This window comes from Trichogramma pretiosum, unplaced genomic scaffold, assembly GCF_000599845.2.
Source record: "Trichogramma pretiosum strain Unisexual culture from Peru unplaced genomic scaffold, Tpre_2.0 scaffold66, whole genome shotgun sequence".
Taxonomy (NCBI): Eukaryota; Metazoa; Arthropoda; class Insecta; order Hymenoptera; family Trichogrammatidae; genus Trichogramma; species Trichogramma pretiosum.
Window position 1 is genome coordinate 814,108 of NW_019640802.1, and position 18,867 is coordinate 832,974.

Below are 18,867 nucleotides of genomic sequence, written 5' to 3' on the forward strand. Positions count from 1 at the left end.
ATTTACGGAAAAAAGTTTTTACATAAGGTTTGTATATTCTATACAGTTGTTTCATTCATTGAATACACTTATAAGTACAATTATTTACAAGAGAGCTGTAATTAAAACATTATTTTGCTGATTAACTAAAAATAGTTCTTCACAGATCTAAAACCATTAATGTAACACCTGTATGAGTTAATCATCAATATCCTCTAGAAATTCATTATCAGAAAAAGCTCCTTTGTTAGGCCTAGATAAATTTTTATCACTGATATGTAGACTCTCAAAAGGAATATTTGTATCATACATTACTGGCAAATGACAATATAAACATTTCATCTCATCAATTTCAGCATCTAAACAAGGGTGATACAATTGATGACAAATTGAGCACATGCGGTGTCGTACTTCGTGTACTTGGAGACCTGTTATCGGACATCTTTCCAAAAAGTGACCAGATGAACAGCTTTCAGCCCAAGGCTCCAAAATTGGTACATTGCATTTATCACAGTTCTCCTGTTGTACATCTTCAAATTGGCTAGTGACTTTTAGAGCCTCTTTGACTGTCATTATAAGTGGCATTTCTAATTCCTTATCTTCTGACTCCTTATCTTCGCCAGCAAGCCATACATTTAAATGACATTGTAATAAATAAATACTCATTTTTTGATAATCATTCAATATTTCTTGTTGGGACAAATATTTCAGTCGTTCTGATGCTGAATAGGATAATATGTATGATTTTGCTGTTTCGATTTGTTCAGCCAAGTTTACATTACATTGTAAGTTTGTATCTTCTTGCTCATTACTTTGCTTTGCTACCAAAATAAATGACATGATCCAATATGCAACACGACACTCATGAAAAGATAACTTCTCTAAATTTGATATAAGTTTTTTCAAATTCAGCGAAATATCATTGTCTTTTAACATATTAACTTTAATCAACTCCAAAAAGTCCCAGTTATCCTGTAGAGTTGGTTTACTAAGAAGTGTAAGAACGAGATCTTTTTGAAAAAGGTCAAATAGACTAAAAAAATTTATTGAACTAGGTTGTCTATTAGCCAAGGCATCATGTACTACAGCTGGACTGCAAATAACTGAAAATATAACTTTATTTTGAGAGCATCCTAGTCCTAGGTATTGCAGACCATCTTTTGGTAAATCTGATTTTATTTCTGTATAAGTTATTTCTTTTTGATTTTGTAAATTTTTAACTATCAACATGTTGCACTCAATAGTAGTGACTAACATCAAATCAGGTTCAATATGACTTGCACCTATTTTGATATAAATTTAATATCAGTGAGATTTTCATAACTATGATTAATTAGAAGTAAATAATAAAAAAAATTCTTACCAGTTATAGCAAATGGAAAAGTAGCACATTTCATGCTAATCATATTTCCTTTGGTATTGATGCAAAGCGTACTTAAAATGCATTCATTAATAACTACAACATCGATAAAATTGTCTTTTTGTTCCACTAACTGAATGGAGTTAACTGGACCATAGTTAGAGTTATTCAAAATTGGTTCACAAAATGACATTAAAATTTCACTTTTGTGTTGGTTTATTTTAAGGCAATCAATATGACTATCACTGAATCCCACAAGAAGCATGTAATTATCCTTATCTATTTCTATCCATGATAATGCACTGATAATTGCAGTATTTTGAAGTTTGTATTTAAATTTAAGTTCTATATCCATTTTTAAATCAAGTCCAATATCTTCACTATTTATACCTTTAACTTTCCAAATTGCAATTTCAGAACTTTCATAAGCTGATATAAAGTAGGCATAATTTGACTGGTCATCATCTTTATAACAGCAACTCCATGCCGAAGTTGCGCAAAATAATCGATTAGAATTTGATTTACAGGCTGCTAAACTCCCATTATCGGTCATGTCAGAAGGGTTGATAATTTGATTCCATTGAGTGGTAAAGTCATGAACAGAAATCCATTCATCATCCGCTTGTGCAGCCAGTTCTAAAACACCATCGGATGTTATAACGGCTAGCATACATTGGTTTGGATTTATTAAATTTTTCGGCGACCAAAAAACGTCTCTAATTTCATTGTCCATTTCGCAATCATCCGGAAATCGAGTATTCAAGTAATCTTGCCTCCTCAAATCAAAAAGCTCATCGGAGGAATCTAGATCATCAGAAGAGGTGTTAATTTCCTGACGCGCGTAGATAAAGCTCGGACTGGATAATTTTAAGTAATTGTTTACATCTACTTCGGTCATCTTGTGCACAATACTCTAGAAAATAAAGTAAAATAAAGTAAAATCTGTTTTTATAAATCGAATGGAATTTTATTGTCAAGGAATAAAGTAAACGTACTGCGAATCGGAAAATAACTTACGTATATTATGACCTCGTTGAGGGTTAAAATTGCTACGCGATCGTCGCTCGACCATTTGCAGCGATATTTCTGACTGCCATCGATATAAGGACGAAATCGTCGAGTCTGAAATAATCTCGCCTCCATGACTGATCTTATCACTTTGAACAAGCCCTATAATTTCAATTAAAAACGACGCACACTCGCACTAGTCGCCACAGTTTTGTCAGCTAACGTGATTTGGTGTTGTTTACATACAGGCGCCGGCCGGTTATTTCCATATGTATAGGCGGACACGTGCATAATCATTAGTTGACATTTAATCCTCTCTTATGGACTCCGCTCTACCTTGCGCAGCTGTCAATATTATAAAATATATTATCGACCGATGGTAAACCGATGGTAATGGTGGATCCAGTAAAAAGCGTGATTTTGTTGTCAAATGATTTTCAAATTACAACACTTCTTTTCAGTTGAGGAAATAAGGCACTAAAAACGGCCAAATCTCCAATTTTTTTAACAGTAAGTCGGAGGAGAAGCGGTTTTCGGCATTCGATTCGGGGGAGCGTCTAAAAATTTTGTGAACAAAATTTATGAAGGAAAAATTAAAAATTGCATCCGTGGATGAGAAAAATGCATTTTAGAAATGCATCTTGAACTAACGGTTTTTTCGATATATGTATTTCACTAAATATCGATAAAAATGAGTCTAATTTCAATCTTGTAGGGTTTACGGGGTAGCTAAAAATGAATATCACTACGAAAATAAACTACCATTCACCTGGCACAGGAGGGCCCTAATCATTTTGTCTTCTTAAGTTGTATCGTAAATAGTATTTAATTCATTTATTTCATTTTTAATACATTTATTTCAAGGAAAATATGTTACAAAATAAACTCGATGAAAAAAAAATTAATCATTTACAATATTCAGCTGATGCGGATAAAACCATAGTAATAACTGCAATAAAATTGACCGAAGATATTAATGAAAAAGTAGTTGTTGTGTCAGAAGACAGGGACGTCTTAGTGCTAATCACTGCGTTTACTCCAAGTAATTTAGAATTTTTTTTAAGGCCAACTGAGATAAATAAACCAGCTGAATTATATTCTTCGAGGCACCTCCCATTTGTCCAAGAAAATATTTTATTTCTTCATGCATTCACAGGTTGCGATACAGTAGCCGCTAGCTATGGCCAAGGCAAAATGAAATTCTTCAACATATTTCAAAATATAAACCTCGACCTTACCTAACATGCAAAACAATTCAAAGACATCAATATGACTATTGAAACTATAGTTGAACATGGTTGACAATTAGTACTAGCAATGTATAAAGTTCCAATTACTTTTTGGAAACTGACTTTATATGACAAGGAAAAATCAAGCAATATTCATTTGGCTCAAATATAAAGATGCAATATGTATACACAAATTATAAAAAACAATAAAAAAGTAATCCTTGTAAATTTTTGCCAACTATGGACGCTTTTACACAGTACTCGAAGCGTGTATATGTAAAATTGCAAAATTGGTTGTTCAGCGATAATATTTGTGATCCAACTTCCTAGGGATGAGAAACGACAGATAATTCCTTAAAAGCTAAAAGAATGACGCAGCCTCCAGGTCCACACAGCGTAATAAGTTTGATTTTTTGCAGTTGCCAAAAAGATTGTGGTAAGACGTGTGGGTGCAGAAAACACGGATTATCCTGCAATTTAGCGTGTAAAAATTGTGCCGGTTGTAATTCTTCGAATGTTGAATGAGATAAATTAACAAGAGATAAGTACACAGAGGAAGAAAATGTGGAAAACTTGTAAATAAATTAAGAAATAATTATAAAAACTTTAAAGATACTTGTACATTTTTGAAATTTTTTAAACAACTAAATGTATAATACCTGACATAGCACCAGATACTTTGATCGAGCCTCCTTAAGTCAGCTATAGCGACGAGCTGTTATCTGTTTGTATAACCCACAAGTGGTCCGAACTGCGGTGGATTTAGGTTTTGTAGTCGTTACTGAATTAACGCCTCCATTTCTCGAGCTACTTTCTCTTTTAGCTTCGCCCACGTACTTTTTATTCTCTCTATGTGGATCTTAGAGCATGTATGAGTCAGTCCACATTAAGACGCCGCAACGTGAATACCGACCAAGATATCGCATCGACTGCAACAAGTGGTGTTAAAAAAATTAATATTTTAAATTACAAGATATCGAGTGTGCGTGTGTGTATCTGTGAATTAGCAGAATAATGTTCGACGATAAATCCGATTCAATTAGTTTTCACGGCGAGGGCAACGACCTCGATTCCGAACACGTGGATCGTTTTAACCAAGAAAATGTGGTTACGTTGAGGAGTATGCGTGAAAAGGTAAATTGGGATATCGAAGAAGAATTACGAGAATTTCTCGATCAACTCGACTCCGTGATCAGCGATTGGAAGGGCCAACTTCCGAATCTGCGAGATATTTTTACACAAGAAGAAATAGATCGTCTCCTAATGGTGTCCGCAACTTCAGAGTATACTGACCTGCAAGCCTATGGCGCAGGAAATCGACTAGTCGAGTTTGTGACTCGCAGTGGCTACAAAGACGAGCCCAAAATCGATGGAGACGGCAAGCCATTGCTGAATCGCACCACAGCCCTCCATGATGCTACCAGACGTTTGCGCTTAGACCTCGTCCGTGAGCTTTTTAACATTTACAACAGATTTGACGTAAATTACACCGACCACGACGGATTCAGCCATTTTCATGCTGCTTGTGTGTCTGGTCATGTCGATGTCATCGAGAAATTCCTCGAGTTTGGCCAGGACCCCAATTGCCCGAACGGAAGCTTAATTATTAATCCGCCACTACACTTGGCTCTGCAGTTCAGCCACAGAAAGGCGGCTGATTCGTTGCTGAGAAACGGCGCCGATCCGAACTTGGTGTTCAAAGGCCGCACACCTCTTCACGTGGCGTGTTATAAACGGCGCGATGATTTGGCCGAGCTACTCCTCAACTTCGCCAAAGAAGTCGATCAGGTGATACAGATTGATGTCTTGGACAAGAAGGGCCGGACACCGCTACACTGGGCTCTACTCAAAGGTAAAAAGCAGACAGCCGAAGCACTTCTGAGAAGAGATGCCAATCCCAATTTAGCCGATGCGGAGGGACTTACACCTTTGCACATAATTTGCCGGAAAGGTGAAGGTCATGACTTGCTAGAGATGTTTTTCAAGATCAACGAAGAACTCGATAAACCGGTGCAGATCGAGGTCGAGGACAAGAAGGGTCAAACACCATTACACTATGCTCTGCGCCATTACGGCTGTAAAAAACAGATTGTCCAATTGCTACTGAGAAATGCCGCGAAAAATAGGCGCCTAAATTTGACTTTTGACCAGAGTGGATCAACACCTCTCCACATTATTTGTTTGGAAATCTACGACGACGGCGACGACGCTGACTTGGCGAAGATATTTTTCGAGATCAACGACGAGTTCAATCAGCCGTGGCAAGTCAACGCCGTAGACAAGAAGGGACGGACAGCATTAGTCTGCGCTCTGTCCAGTCACTGTAGTGTACAGATGGTCGAAGTGCTGCTGAGAAACGGCGTCGATCCAAACTTAGCTGATGCAGGGGGGTGTACTCCTCTGCACACAATTTGCAAATTCTATGACCAGGACATGGCAGAACATTTCTTCAAGATCATAGACGAAATTCAGCTGACGGTAGAGATCGACGCCCGGGACAATGAGGGGAACACGCCGTTGCACTTTTTAATGCAAAAATTGTATTTCCTCACAAAGGAAACAATCGAATTGCTGCTGAGAAGAGGCGCAGATCCTAATTCAGCCAATGCCAAAGGATTGACTCCTCTGCACGAGATTTGCGAATTCCAGAACCAGGAGATGGTGGAACATTTCTTCAAGATCGTCGACGAAAGTCAGCTGACGGTAGAGGTCGACGTCCGCGATAATGATGGGAACACACCGTTGCACTCGTTAATGCATAACTACCGCCGCGTCGCAAAGGAAACAATCGAATTGCTGCTGAGAAGAAGCACAAATCCTAATTCAGCCAATGCGGAGGGAATGACTACTTTGCATTTTATTTGCAAGAGAAAAGACAATGATGACTTGGCGAAGATATTTTTCGAGATCAATGACGAATTTAATCAGCCGTGTCAGGTCAACGCCGTAGACAAGAAGGGACGGACAGCATTAGTCTGCGCTCTGTCCAGTAGATGTAGTGTACAGATGGTCGAAGTGCTGCTGAGAAACGGCGTCGATCCAAACTTAGCTGATGCAGTGGGGCGGACTCCTCTGCACACAATTTGCAGATTCTATAACCAGGACATGGCAGAACATTTCTTCAAGATCATCGACGAAATTCAGCTGACAGTAGAGATCGACGCCCGGGATAATGATGGGAACACACCGTTGCACTTTTTAATGCAAAACCACCATCTCGTCACAAAGGAAACAACCGAATTGCTGCTGAGAAAAGGCGCCGTTCCTTATTCAGTCAATGCCAAAGGATTGACTCCTCTGCATTTTATTTGCCAGAGACAAGTCGACGATGGTTTTGTGGACAAATTCGTAAATATCTGCGACGACATGCAGAAGACGGTAGAGATCGACGCCCGGGATAATGATGGGAACACACCGTTGCACTTTTTTATGCAAAACCACTATCTCCTCACAAAGGATACAACCGAATTGCTGCTGAGAAGAGGCCAAGATCCTAATTCAGCCAATGCGGAAGGAATGACTCCTCTGCATTTTATTTGCCAGAGAGAAGAAGACGATGGATTTGTGGAGAAATTCTTCGAGATCTGTGACGACATCCAGAAGACGATAGAGATCGACGCCCGGGACAAATTAAAGCGGAGCCCACTGCAATTAGCTGTGGCGCATGTTTTATTGAATGGGGTCAAGTATCTGTTAGATCGTGGCGCTGATATGTCTAGTTTCGTTTTTCCCGCTGCGAGTTATTTTTTTCCGGCATTTGAAACAAACCGGTATTTTGACTTTCGTTATAAATTAAGACTGATGTCTGGGACTCTAGCTATTGTCGAACTTCTCGAGGATAAAGGCTATGAACTGGACCGAGGTGCCTCCCTGACAATCATAAAAGTGTTTGCCAATCAGAAATATCCCAAAAAACCTCCAACAGTGAGTCTTGATGAATTTTTGAATGATGACGTGTTCTATTTCGATAAGTTTGAAAGAGAAGCAAAAAAAATAATGGTCAAGCCGAGTCTGTCGCTCAATGATGTGGTGAAGTTACGAAGCGAAGAGGTCGAAAAATTGCTCACATTTGAGGACTACTATAAGTTGGCGCACTCGGATCAATTCTATTCAATTGACATATGTTTTCGTGGCGCTTGCATTGAGCATCTATGCGAGAAACTATCCAGAGGAGTTTTCCGGCGATGGGCACTGGATTCATTCTTGGAGCTGACGCGCAATCGACTGCCGATTCTCTGCTGTGAAAAAATCATCGATCGGTCATTTAGGACGGAAGATTCATGGCGTATTTACTTGGCAAACAGCAATCTGAGCGATGCGGAGAAAAGTGACCCGCTCATGTCAGTTCTTCTATTGTGAAGTAACAAAATAAAAGCATAGGACCTGCTATTGAAACGGCCATCTTGGAGGCCCAAATTAGTCCCCAATAGTTACAGCTGGAAATAATGACATGCCCAGTCCATCTTGCAAGATAGACAACCCTCTGTCTCAGTTACGTATATTATTTTTCATCATCGAGTGCAGGAAGTCGATTTTAAGATTTTCCCGTAAGGCGCAGCGTGCGGAAAGTAGCACTTTCCGTGGTATTGGCTTGATATTTATGCAGACCTCAACTCACTATGGCGATAAGCATAAGCGTACTGTGTAATTTTTAATTTCTGCTGTAATGTGATTTTGTAGATTTTCCATATTATTCAAATAAATAAATTATAGAAATTATTTTCGATTTTTTATTTCATAAATACATTATCATTTGATGAAATATATCGTTTTCGTGTCCATTTCAATGGTGATGTTTAAAATTGCATAAATTAACAATTTAAAATAAAAAATTGTCAATTTACAATAAAAAACGTGTTTATGAGGAGAAATTTTTTTTTTTCATATCAAAGTTTAAACTCCGTATCATTGTTATATAAGGATGAAATATTTATCGAACGTCACCTCGCGGTCTCTACTTTAAGGAGCCATGTTACTTTTGTCAATAGTATATTACTGCCCTACGCCGCGAAAAACAGAAAAGTCCCAGAGTACGTGTAAATAGTGGCCAAGGCGAAGCCGAGGCCGATAAACACGTGCTCGGAGGCTTTCTTTTTTCGCGACATAGACCTGCATACTATTTATCATACACAGTGACCCGAAAATCGCTCTTCCCGCTTTGAGCAGCGGCAGGGAAGTAGTCACTTTCGGGCCGCTGGTATGGAAACATAGTATATTTTGCACCTAGGGAGTGAAAAACTGGAAAGTCTCAGAGCACGTAGAATTTCTTTTTTCGCTACATAGGTGCAAATACACTTCTTTGTGAGTCCCCCAGCCTAAAGTAACATTTTGGTTTTGCTCAGCGGGAGCAAAATGTTATTTTAGGTTGGGGTAGCACAAAAATATTTTTTTCTTATAGTACGTTCATAGTGGTGGTAGCGTAGTTTAGCGAAGGCAAAAATTTAAACTCGTTGTTTTGTGACGTCTTTTCAACTATCTCATGTTGAGCAGATTCGTGAAATTGTTGTTTGCTAAGAAAGACGTAAAAAATTGACGATTGCGTTCAACATGAGATAGTAGATAAGACGTCACAGAAAAACAAGTCTAAATTTTTGCCTTGTAAAATTACCACCACTATGAACGTACTAAGAAAAAAATATTGTTTGACAAGAGTAACAAGGTTCCTTAAAGTAGAGACCGCGAGGTCACGTTCTACATATACTTCACCCTCATATAACAATGATATGAAGTTTTAACATTGATATGAAAAAAAAATTTCTCCTCATAAACACGTTTTTTATTGTAAATTGACAATTTTTCATTTTAAATTGTTAATTTATGCAATTTCAAACATCACCATTGAAAAGAACACCCTCAAAACCATTAAATAAAATGGTTTTCATAATTTTTCTTGTGTCGATGGAGACATGGTAAGAGCTCAAAGTGGAATTTCAAAATTGCGTCTCCCTGGCGTTAAGGGAAGGCTCTCATCTAGCGCCTCAAAAATGACGTGTTTTTCGTGATTTTTTTTTTCGTGGAAGGAAGTGAATAATGCAGTCAAGTTGTTTTGGTACTTATAAAGTATGTATTTAACTATATTAACAAATTTTTTCAGACCAAAATATCGAATTATTTATCGCCTAGCTGCGTTTGATGGAGGTCGTGTTCAAAAAAGGTACCTCAACGGGCGGCAAGCTTGCGCCTTCAGTTTTTGCCCGAAACTAAAAATGCGAAGTTCCTCTTAAACCAGATGACATTTGCTGGAGGTTGAACCTAAATAATAGCAAAAAAATTACAAATTGATAAAATGGCGGACTTCGGAAAAAAATTTCTTTTTTTTGCCCTTTTATGGCTCTTTTAAGGGCTGTAAAAAGTAATAATAATGAAAAAAGTTAAAATTTCATAGGTTCAACCTCCAGACAATTTAATCAGCTTTAAAAAAAAAAAAAAAGCGTATCTCTAAGTGCAGTACTTGTCGAGATATCTTGCCGCCCGATTCAGAAAACATAGTTTCGAGAAAAACGCGTTTAAAGTTTTAGAAAGTGAATGTACATACATGAGTGTTTATGATTAACTTTTAAAATTGCACGTACTGATGTGTAAGTCAGGTAATTTACAATGCACAGTTCTGAAATTTTATCAGGGTCTTTAAGAAGACTTGAGAGATCTACACTTTTATTTTTGAGCGTTTTGGTGGCACGTCTTTTTTGTATCGCCATTTGAAAATCGATTTTACCCATGAGTCGAAAAACGTACTGCGAGTAAAATAAATTTTCGATAGCTTCTTAAAAAATGGACTATTAACCAAATGATCTGAAATTTTCATGTTACCTTCCTTTATTCACATACTTTAAAAAAATTGATGACCTGAACTTGTTCCTCCTAAATTGGAAATTTCCCAGAAGGTTTTCCGCGCATACTGGATTATTTGAACTTTTAGCTTTTTTCTATATACTGTCATTTTTGAAAATAGACTATTGTTTTTTTATATCTGTATACACGTTTAAAAAGGGCTTGAAAAGACGAACAAAATGAGCCCAACCAGAACTCTGTTCCTTATATAATAAGAATTCTATGTTGGATTGAACATTCGATGATCCTGCGTTAATCACTTGAAAATTTTTGGAAAAATTTTTTTTTTTTCATGAATTTTTTTTTCTACTATGAATAAATAAATTAATTTATAAAAAAAATTTTTTTCATGGAAAATTTTATAAACAATTTTTATAAACAATTTTTTTTTCATGAAAAATTTTTATAAACAAATTTTTTCTCATGAAAAATTTTTTCTTATCATGAATAAATAAATTATTCAACAAATAATTTTTTTTCATACATTTTCTTTTTTTATTTAAAAAATTGTTTTACAACGCATTTTTTAATATAATTTTTCGGCTCAGCTACTAATTACACATGCTCTGGGACATTTCTATATTTCGCAGACTGAGGTCATTAAACACTAATGAAATTTTTTGGATAATATTAGTAAAATGTTTGCATTGTATCACGCGATAAGCGACCCATAGACGCGCGCTTATGTGCGTAGATAATAATGTGCGGCATGATATAAATAATGTCACATGAAAACACATGAAAGAAAAAGGGTTTTTTTCGCTTCAAAAGGTGCATAAGAAAACTTAAAAAAATCCAAAGAAATTTAAGGTCATGTTTTTCAATGTGATAAAACACAGAAAAAAATTTTCGAGTTTGATTTTGGCTCGTATGACCGTATATAAATGTTCCAAATTTTTAATTATTTTATTTGAAGGCCTGAAGCCCTCGAAAAATCTGAAAATATTCAAGGTGATTAGATTTGTTGATATGTACTTTTATGAATTTTTTCAAATTTTTTAATTACTTCAGGGCTTCAGAATGAATATAAATAAAAAATGGACATTTATTGGGGTGGAGTGGCTAGGAGGGGGATGGGGTGTAAAATTTTGGCTTTAGGATTTTTTTACCATGTACTATAACATATCAAAAGCGCGTCTAGATCGGTGTAATTCGAAAATTTAAAGAATTTTTATTTTGATCCACATTCAAATCGGGTTTCCCCAATGGACTATGGAGGAAAATAAAGCCCAAAGTTAATTTTGGGATTCTTTGTTGATAATCTTCAAGAAAAATTCATTCCTGATACTGTGCCCCTTAATTTTTCATCAAAAATTTTCTGAGGCGTTATTTTAAAAGTTAGTCAGAATCACTCACATACATACATCGTTCCCTCGTAAAAAGACAGCTTGAGTTTTTTGCCTATAACTTTATAACTAAATCGATTTTGGTAAAAAGGGGTTCGGGGGTGTATTCTACGGGACATTTGCTAACTAAGTAAGCAAAAAAAATCGATTTTATGATCGAGTATCATGAGAGCCTCCCCTTAATAGGTTAGAGTCAAAAAGCAAAGTTATTGAAAAACAATAGGCGTGAATAAAGTATCCTCTCTAAGATGTTCGATCTCCCATCAGCTAGTACTCTAGTACTTATATGGTTTCTTCTGAAGAGTTTCCCAAAATTACGTTTATTAAAAATCAATTTTTATTTTCTTGGGTGTAGCACTTGTGGTACGTGTGATGATTCAATACTAATTTTGCTGATTACTAGGAATAAGTGAGCACAATTTTTCCAATATTAATAAATACTTTGTTATGAGAAATTAATTTGCAATTTTAAGTATTGATTTAAGGCAATTGATCCATCTAATTCCATCTTATATCGCACATCCCTCCACTCCAGCAGTATCGTGGAGTCTACATGCTCTGCTGCTGCTCCGCTGGGCCCTATTCGACTATCGTGCGGTTGCGTTTTGCTTACGCCTCCTCACCGAGGATATTGCGACTCTCAGGCAAAAATTAATACAAAAAAAAACTAAATTAAAAATCACGGAGTATATTTTTCCTCTTCTGGACTCCCCTCTACATTGCGCGGCTGTCAATATTATAAAATATCTTATCGACCGATGGTAAAATGATCCAGTAAAGCGTAAATTTGTCGTCAAATGATTTTCAAATTACGACACTTCTTTTCGTACACCGTTTGCTAGTAGATACTTGAATTCAAAGTTTATTCAAGAGAAAGTAAAGTGGGTCAACTAAAACGTAGTAGAAACGATTATGGTGCTTAGATCGTGTATTTGTTTTGATAACTTTGAGGAGAGGAGAGGCTGCTGGAGTGTCGGATCGTTATGCAAACGGTTACGCATTTAATATCATATTCATTTTTAGCACGATGTTACGCCTGGGAAAAACACCTGTAGGAAATGGTAATAAAAAAATGTACTCGAAAATTCTCATAAAAATTACCTATACAGTATTGCAAATTTTACGATGTTACACCTATAGTGAAATTACTTGGAGTATAATTCTTCGCGCTTACTATATATGAATATGGTAATTTTGCCGATAACATTTTTCCCATTGCAATAGATTTCGCACACGCGATCGATGATCAGTCTCACACGCATATATATAAACTTTCGCTCGAGAGCACGTGCGAGTACTCGCGTAATACAATAGCATTGCTTTACATAAATGCTCTTGATTTTCGTGCGCGGTGACACTGTATGTAAACCGAATCGTGCGCGGGAGACAAGAAAGAAAAGAGTTAATTTTTTTTGTGTCCACACAGCGATTATGTAGTTAATTCTCTAGGCCTCCAGGAAGGTCGCGCGCGAGCTGGCGATGTGCTTATGAGACTGATTGATCCGTCACGCGTGGCCATATCGGGTACTGGGGGCTCCGCGTTTAGTTTGCAGTATTAAATACTACTACGCACGATACGATATGTGATACGTACGCGCGTTTGGCTCAATTATCGGCTTGACTCGATCGCGCGAAGCCTTTCGCGATTCTCCGAAAAGGATCGGAACTCGGCAATTATAATAGTCACGATCGTTGCTGCTGCTGCTGTCTCCTCGCGGTCGATCAGCGCGACGACGACGATTCGAGAGCCTCGATGCGGAGATCGATTCGTGCTTGGCGCGACCTTGACACTGAAATGTGTAGCGTATTACATGGTATACTTATAATACATCAACATGCGCGTGTACGCAATGATGCTGTGTTTGCCGGCGCACCTGATTGTCATCCCAATTGACTACTTTATTTTTTGTTAGCTTATACTTACAGCTCGAATAATGCGCAGTTCGATCGCGGACGACTTCTGTGCCGCTGCATTAAAATTAAAAGAAAAAAAAGAAAAAAGAAAGAAAAAAGTCGAGCGTGAGATACTTAAACTTTGCGCGCGAGATATCTGTCTATCTATATACACGCATTGATGCAGCGCAGACAGATGTATTTAATGCACGCAGAGTATATAAGTAGTGCTGTTGTGTGCGTGCGTTTCTGTCAGTGCACAAGACAGAGAGAGAGATAAAGAGAGCTGCTCTAGAGACGAAAGATATTTATAGCGCTTGTGCACGGCGTACTTATATATCGTCGTCGTCGTCGTCAGTGCAGCGTTTTTAACTTTATATGCGCGTTCGATCAGTCGAGTTTTACTTATAAATTACATCGCGCGGCGTGCTCAAGTACGAATCCGACGCCGCGACTTTGTGCCTCCCGTATGTATGTATGAGTGTGTCGCGCATTTTTTTGTCATCGTATCGTTACTGCACTCGCACTTTATTTTTATAACGCGCCGCAGCGAGTGTAAGCAACGCTCGTGTCAAACGCGTAAACGTAAGAATTATATAAATCGGTAAGTAGCGTGGATAATAGCTATATAGCGGCCGAGGTGGCCCCGTCGCTGTCTGGAGAGAATGATACACAAACTACGTCGCGTTTGACACGCGTGACAGATATCTCTCGAAGACGGTGTACTATATACCTATGTATGCACGGCCGCGGGTAACAATAGTAGGACTCGTCTCTCGCGCGCTAAAAGCGCGCCGGTAACGCGATATCCTCGAGCATTGCAATCGCTGCACACATAGCGGAGCAGAGCGCAGAGCAGAGCTGGCCCGCAGTCCAAGCGACGTGATTCGCGCAGTCGAGCTCCGCGCGCGCGCGAAAAAAAAAAGAGAAACTCGGTACTTTTGCGAGCTGCAGTTTCGTCCAAAGTCTCTCCTCGGGCCCGCGTCGTCTTCTATACGGTCTGGCAGTGTATCTCTTTTCGTCGAAAGTTAGGTATGGCGCTACCGCACTCCGCTCCGAGCGCACGTATCCATGCTCTCTTATAGTATAACGTGAGCTGCTGCTGCTCCTCGCCCTCGCACAGAGAGAAGAAGAAGAGACATGCAGCATCTTTTCTTCTTCCTCTTCTTCTTCTTCTTCTCCTCCTTTGGTATATTTCTCTCGTCGTTTATATAGCTCTCTGCTCTCTGTGCAGCTCGCACGACTCTTCGTGCAAGTGTGTGTGTCCGTGTGTGTACACATTCTCTCTCTCTCTCTCTCTCTCTCGGCCGCACCGCACAAGAGGAGTCTCAGCAGACAGTATAGACTTTTTCGCCTCTCTCGTGTATTGTGTATCGTGTGTATCCGTACTCTCTGCGTACCATTACAACGCGAGGAGAAGAGGAGACGACGGTACACATATATATATTTATCTCGTGGATCCGCCGCCACCGCCGCCGTCGCCGCGCACGGATGTGATCTAGTTAATGCACGGCCAGAGCTACGTCTCTCGCGCGCGCGGAGCGACGAGCGACGAGTATACAACAACTCGAGCACACGGCAGATAGTTTTATAATACGCAGCATCACGATCGTCATCATCATACATACATAATCGGCCTCCCATAATGTTGAGACGATGGAGCTCGAGTGGCTGCTCCGATCTACGTTCTTCGGTATTAATACGAGTGAAGAAGCAGCAGCAGCTACAACAAGAGACGAGATGATTACAAGATCGGAAGAGCAGCAGCAGTATAAGCACGAAGAGGGTAATCGACAGCGATACTATAAGCGGTGGCGACGGCGGCAGCCGCGGTATCTACTTATCTTCGTTGCACTACTGCTGCTGCTGCAGAACAACGTTCGTTTGGCCGAAGGCGCCACCGCCACTACCACCAGCCTACTGCTACTACCGGTAAGTCTCTCTCTCTCTCTCTCTCTCTCTCTCTCTCTCTCTTTCTCTGCACGGTATACATAATATACAGCATCTCCTCTCTCGCGAAATCATGACAACGTCGGTGCACGCGAGCCGATATACATTGGCTGCGAGCTTGCATATAGCCGCGGCAATTGATATAGGTGCAATAGATATGTAGTGCCTTGCAGCATCGGCACATTTGCCATCGCAGTATACAGCCGATCTTTACAGCCGATAGATTAAAATTACCTTTATTGCTGCTGCTGCTGCTACGGACTTGTAGTGCTCTGTATTTATAGAAAAGCGCAGCTGCGCCTTTATATACGATGTATATTTAACGTCACTTCTCGATAATCCACGTGCAGCGTGCGAGAGCACGTATTTTACACACTGTGTACAGATCATCTCTCTCCCAAGAGTAGCAGCAGCAGCTCTCCATCATAATACATATCCTTTGCAAACACGTGTATATAGGCGCGAAAGAGAGCCTATCCCTCCTCCTCCTTCTACAACTCCTGCTGTACTGCCGTCGCCGACGCTTATCTTTTTATGCATTGCGAGCTATGCCTCGTGCTGCTGCTGCTATGCAATCGTGTGCATTAACGCCTTACGTACGATAGAGACACGCGATAAATATTTCGATTTGGTTCCAGATTACCGATAATGAGTCGGCGAGGGAAAATCGAAGCGCTACCTCCGCTGCTGCCGATGCTGCTACTGCTGCCAGCGGCGAGTCTCTGTCCGTTTCCTCGGCTCTGCCGAAACTCGCCTTTAGATCGAGGGACTTGTCGTCGAACAATGGTAGGTGTCGTTATCGCTCGCGAAGCATCTCTCTCTCTCTGTCTCTACGTACATACCGATACCGATTTTTGAATTTTGCACGCAGAAACGACGACGTCGGCGAGTAGCAGCAACGGTAACGTCGATGGTCGGAGCGAGTTCACCGATTGGAGCGATTGGTCGGTGTGCGACAGAAACTGCATGCAGAATCGGATAAAAAAGTGCCGCGCGCCGAGCCAGTGCGCCAATTCGCTTCTTCGAGTGAGTATATCGTAACGTGCTATAAATATCGTTTATTACAAAATGCGCGCGGGGCATATCAATCGAGAGCGATCGAGCTGGAGCTAGCCGATTTTTTGCCCCCCGCAGCAGCTTCTCTTGGATACACGTATTAAGTATATAATAAAATATTTTCATATCGTCGGGAACGAAAACGAGCGCAGGAGGAACGAGTTTGTACGGACGAGGATAAAACGGGCCCGAGCTGTCGCGGACAAAAAAACTCGGCCAGACGCAAGAAGAAGCGTCGCGAGTATCATATTGTTCAGGTACGACAGCTGTACACACGCACTCACCTACGTTACGTAAAATATAATATTTTCTGCGAGGATATCAAGGCACGCGTGTTATTTTTGCAACACAGGTCAACGACGAGGTGAGAGCCGCGCGAAAGGGCAGCCGGAGGAAGCACCATCATCATCAGCATCACCGGCGCAAGGGCAAGAACGAGTTGCTGCAAGACGACGACGGCGGCGGCGGCCACAGGACGCCCCAAGACGAGTACGGCAAGTGGAGCAAGTGGTCGTCCTGTACGAGGTCCTGCACGACTCAGCGCCTCAAGTAAATAATACGTACACGCATTTCTCGCGGCTGGAATTTATTGCGATTAATAAACAATTCATTCTCTTTTTCTTACTGTAGATGGTGCAAGATACCGGGCTTGTGCGCGAAAGACGTCGTACGTCAGACGGCCTATTGCTACATCGAGGGCAGCTATTGTCAACGCTGGATCAGGCGAAAGATCCATCAACATTACGAAGGCAACAGCAACGCAGCCAGCGGCAGCGATACAAGCAGTAAGAGCTCCTATAAACTCTTTTCTCATGTATATACCTCCTCGTTGAGGATGATGATTATTCAGCGCGCGTTACGCAATCCCTTGTCGTAATTCCCCATTATCCTTTAAGATCTGACAGAAGATCGATTCGCCGATCTCGCCGGTGACGACGGCGGTAGCAGCAGCAGCAGCAGCAGCAATAGCAACTTAACGCCAGCCAGCGGTAGCGCTACCGCCAGCGAAGACTACTCCAATTCCTCTCCTGCCTGGAAGTGCGGCGTGGCGCGGAAAAGCAACAAACTGTCCTACTTCACGAGGATAATAGGCGGCCGACCCACGTTGCCCGGTTCATGGCCCTGGCAGGTCGCCGTCTTGAACAGATACGGAGTCAGTATAGAACATTTTTGCCCGATGGAATCATCATTTCTCTCCTTTCGCCGATTAATAATAATAATGACTAATGTGAATGTCCTCTTCCGCACGCGCGCCGTCGTATTATTATTGTTCTGTACAGGAAGCTTTTTGCGGTGGCACGCTCGTGTCTCCGCGCTGGGTCCTGACGGCCGCCCACTGCGTGCGCAAGCGGCTCTCGGTGCGCATCGGCGAGTACAATCTGCTGATCAAAGAAGGCACGGAGATCGAGCTGAAAGTAAGTAATAGCGTTGATTGAACAAACAAAAAAAACGAGAGAACGAGCATAAACAAAGACGCTGACACGTTTTTTCTTCAACCGGCGCGCACGCAGATCGATCACTCGGTGACGCATCCCAAGTACAACGCGCACACGGTGGACAACGACATAGCTCTGCTGAGGCTGCCCGTCTCGCTGACGCCTTCGGAGACGCGCGGAGTCGCCTGCCTGCCGGCACCTTGGCAGGAGCTGCCCGATGACCAATTGTGCACGATTATCGGCTGGGGAAAAACCAATGCGACGCACACCTTCGGCACCGATGTGCTCCACGAGGCCAGAGTGAGTCGTCGCAGTCCAAGTCGTCGTATATATACACACGCATCTTACACGTGATCGGTAAACGTTGTTTTCTTTCCCCACGCAGATACCGATCGTTCCGGACGACATGTGCCGCGACGTCTACGTCGACTACAAGATCACCAACAACATGTTCTGCGCGGGCTATCGTCGAGGCCGCATGGACTCGTGCGCCGGCGACAGCGGCGGCCCCCTGCTCTGTCGCAATCCCGCGCGCGCCGATCATCCCTGGACGATCTTCGGCATCACGAGCTTCGGCGAGGGCTGCGGCAAGCGCGGCAAGTACGGCATCTACGCCAAGCTATCCAACTACGTGCACTGGATCAACAAAGTTGTTAGAAAAGACTCGTTTAGATAGCGGCGGTTATTTTTTTAAAATACAAATAACGGAAACGAAAAAAAAAACGTAATATTTAATAGCTTAATTTTATTTAAGGTAACTTTAAAAAACAAAGAGAGAA

General features: G+C 40.8%; 2 protein-coding genes across 2 annotated transcripts; one reads left to right on the forward strand and one right to left on the reverse strand.

The window, feature by feature from the left end:
* Positions 1 to 2: 2 nt before the first annotated feature.
* LOC106657248 lies at positions 3 to 2,592 on the reverse strand. The gene is made up of 3 exons (XM_014378642.2): positions 2,357 to 2,592; positions 1,343 to 2,252; positions 3 to 1,262 (listed from the first exon to the last, which is right to left on the reverse strand). The coding sequence occupies exons 1-3, from the start codon at positions 2,480 to 2,482 to the stop codon at positions 178 to 180; spliced, it is 2,121 nt and encodes a 706-aa protein (XP_014234128.1). The 5' UTR covers positions 2,483 to 2,592; the 3' UTR covers positions 3 to 177.
* An 11,402-nt stretch (positions 2,593 to 13,994) lies between these two features.
* Positions 13,995 to 18,823, forward strand: LOC106657249 (coagulation factor VII). Its single transcript, XM_014378644.2, has 10 exons — positions 13,995 to 15,578; positions 16,235 to 16,382; positions 16,468 to 16,622; positions 16,805 to 16,909; positions 17,005 to 17,201; positions 17,283 to 17,437; positions 17,549 to 17,805; positions 17,933 to 18,067; positions 18,164 to 18,388; positions 18,474 to 18,823. Exons 1-10 carry the CDS (start codon positions 15,303 to 15,305, stop codon positions 18,762 to 18,764), a joined length of 1,944 nt encoding a protein of 647 aa, XP_014234130.1. The 5' UTR covers positions 13,995 to 15,302; the 3' UTR covers positions 18,765 to 18,823.
* Positions 18,824 to 18,867: the final 44 nt, after the last annotated feature.

Excerpts from the sequence above, each read along its gene's own strand:
- LOC106657248 (XM_014378642.2), bottom strand. The coding sequence starts at position 2,482 with ATGGAGGCGAGATTATTTCAGACTCGACGATTTCGTCCTTATATCGAT. Across the intron at positions 2,253-2,356 it reads TCAACGAGGTCATAATATAC|AGTATTGTGCACAAGATGAC; the intron begins GTAAGTTATTTT and ends TTTATTTTCTAG. Across the intron at positions 1,263-1,342 it reads TTTTCCATTTGCTATAACTG|GTGCAAGTCATATTGAACCT; the intron begins GTAAGAATTTTT and ends ATATCAAAATAG.
- LOC106657249 (XM_014378644.2), top strand. The coding sequence starts at position 15,303 with ATGGAGCTCGAGTGGCTGCTCCGATCTACGTTCTTCGGTATTAATACG. Across the intron at positions 16,623-16,804 it reads GCGCCAATTCGCTTCTTCGA|GAGGAACGAGTTTGTACGGA; the intron begins GTGAGTATATCG and ends AAACGAGCGCAG. Across the intron at positions 18,068-18,163 it reads GCACGGAGATCGAGCTGAAA|ATCGATCACTCGGTGACGCA; the intron begins GTAAGTAATAGC and ends GCGCGCACGCAG.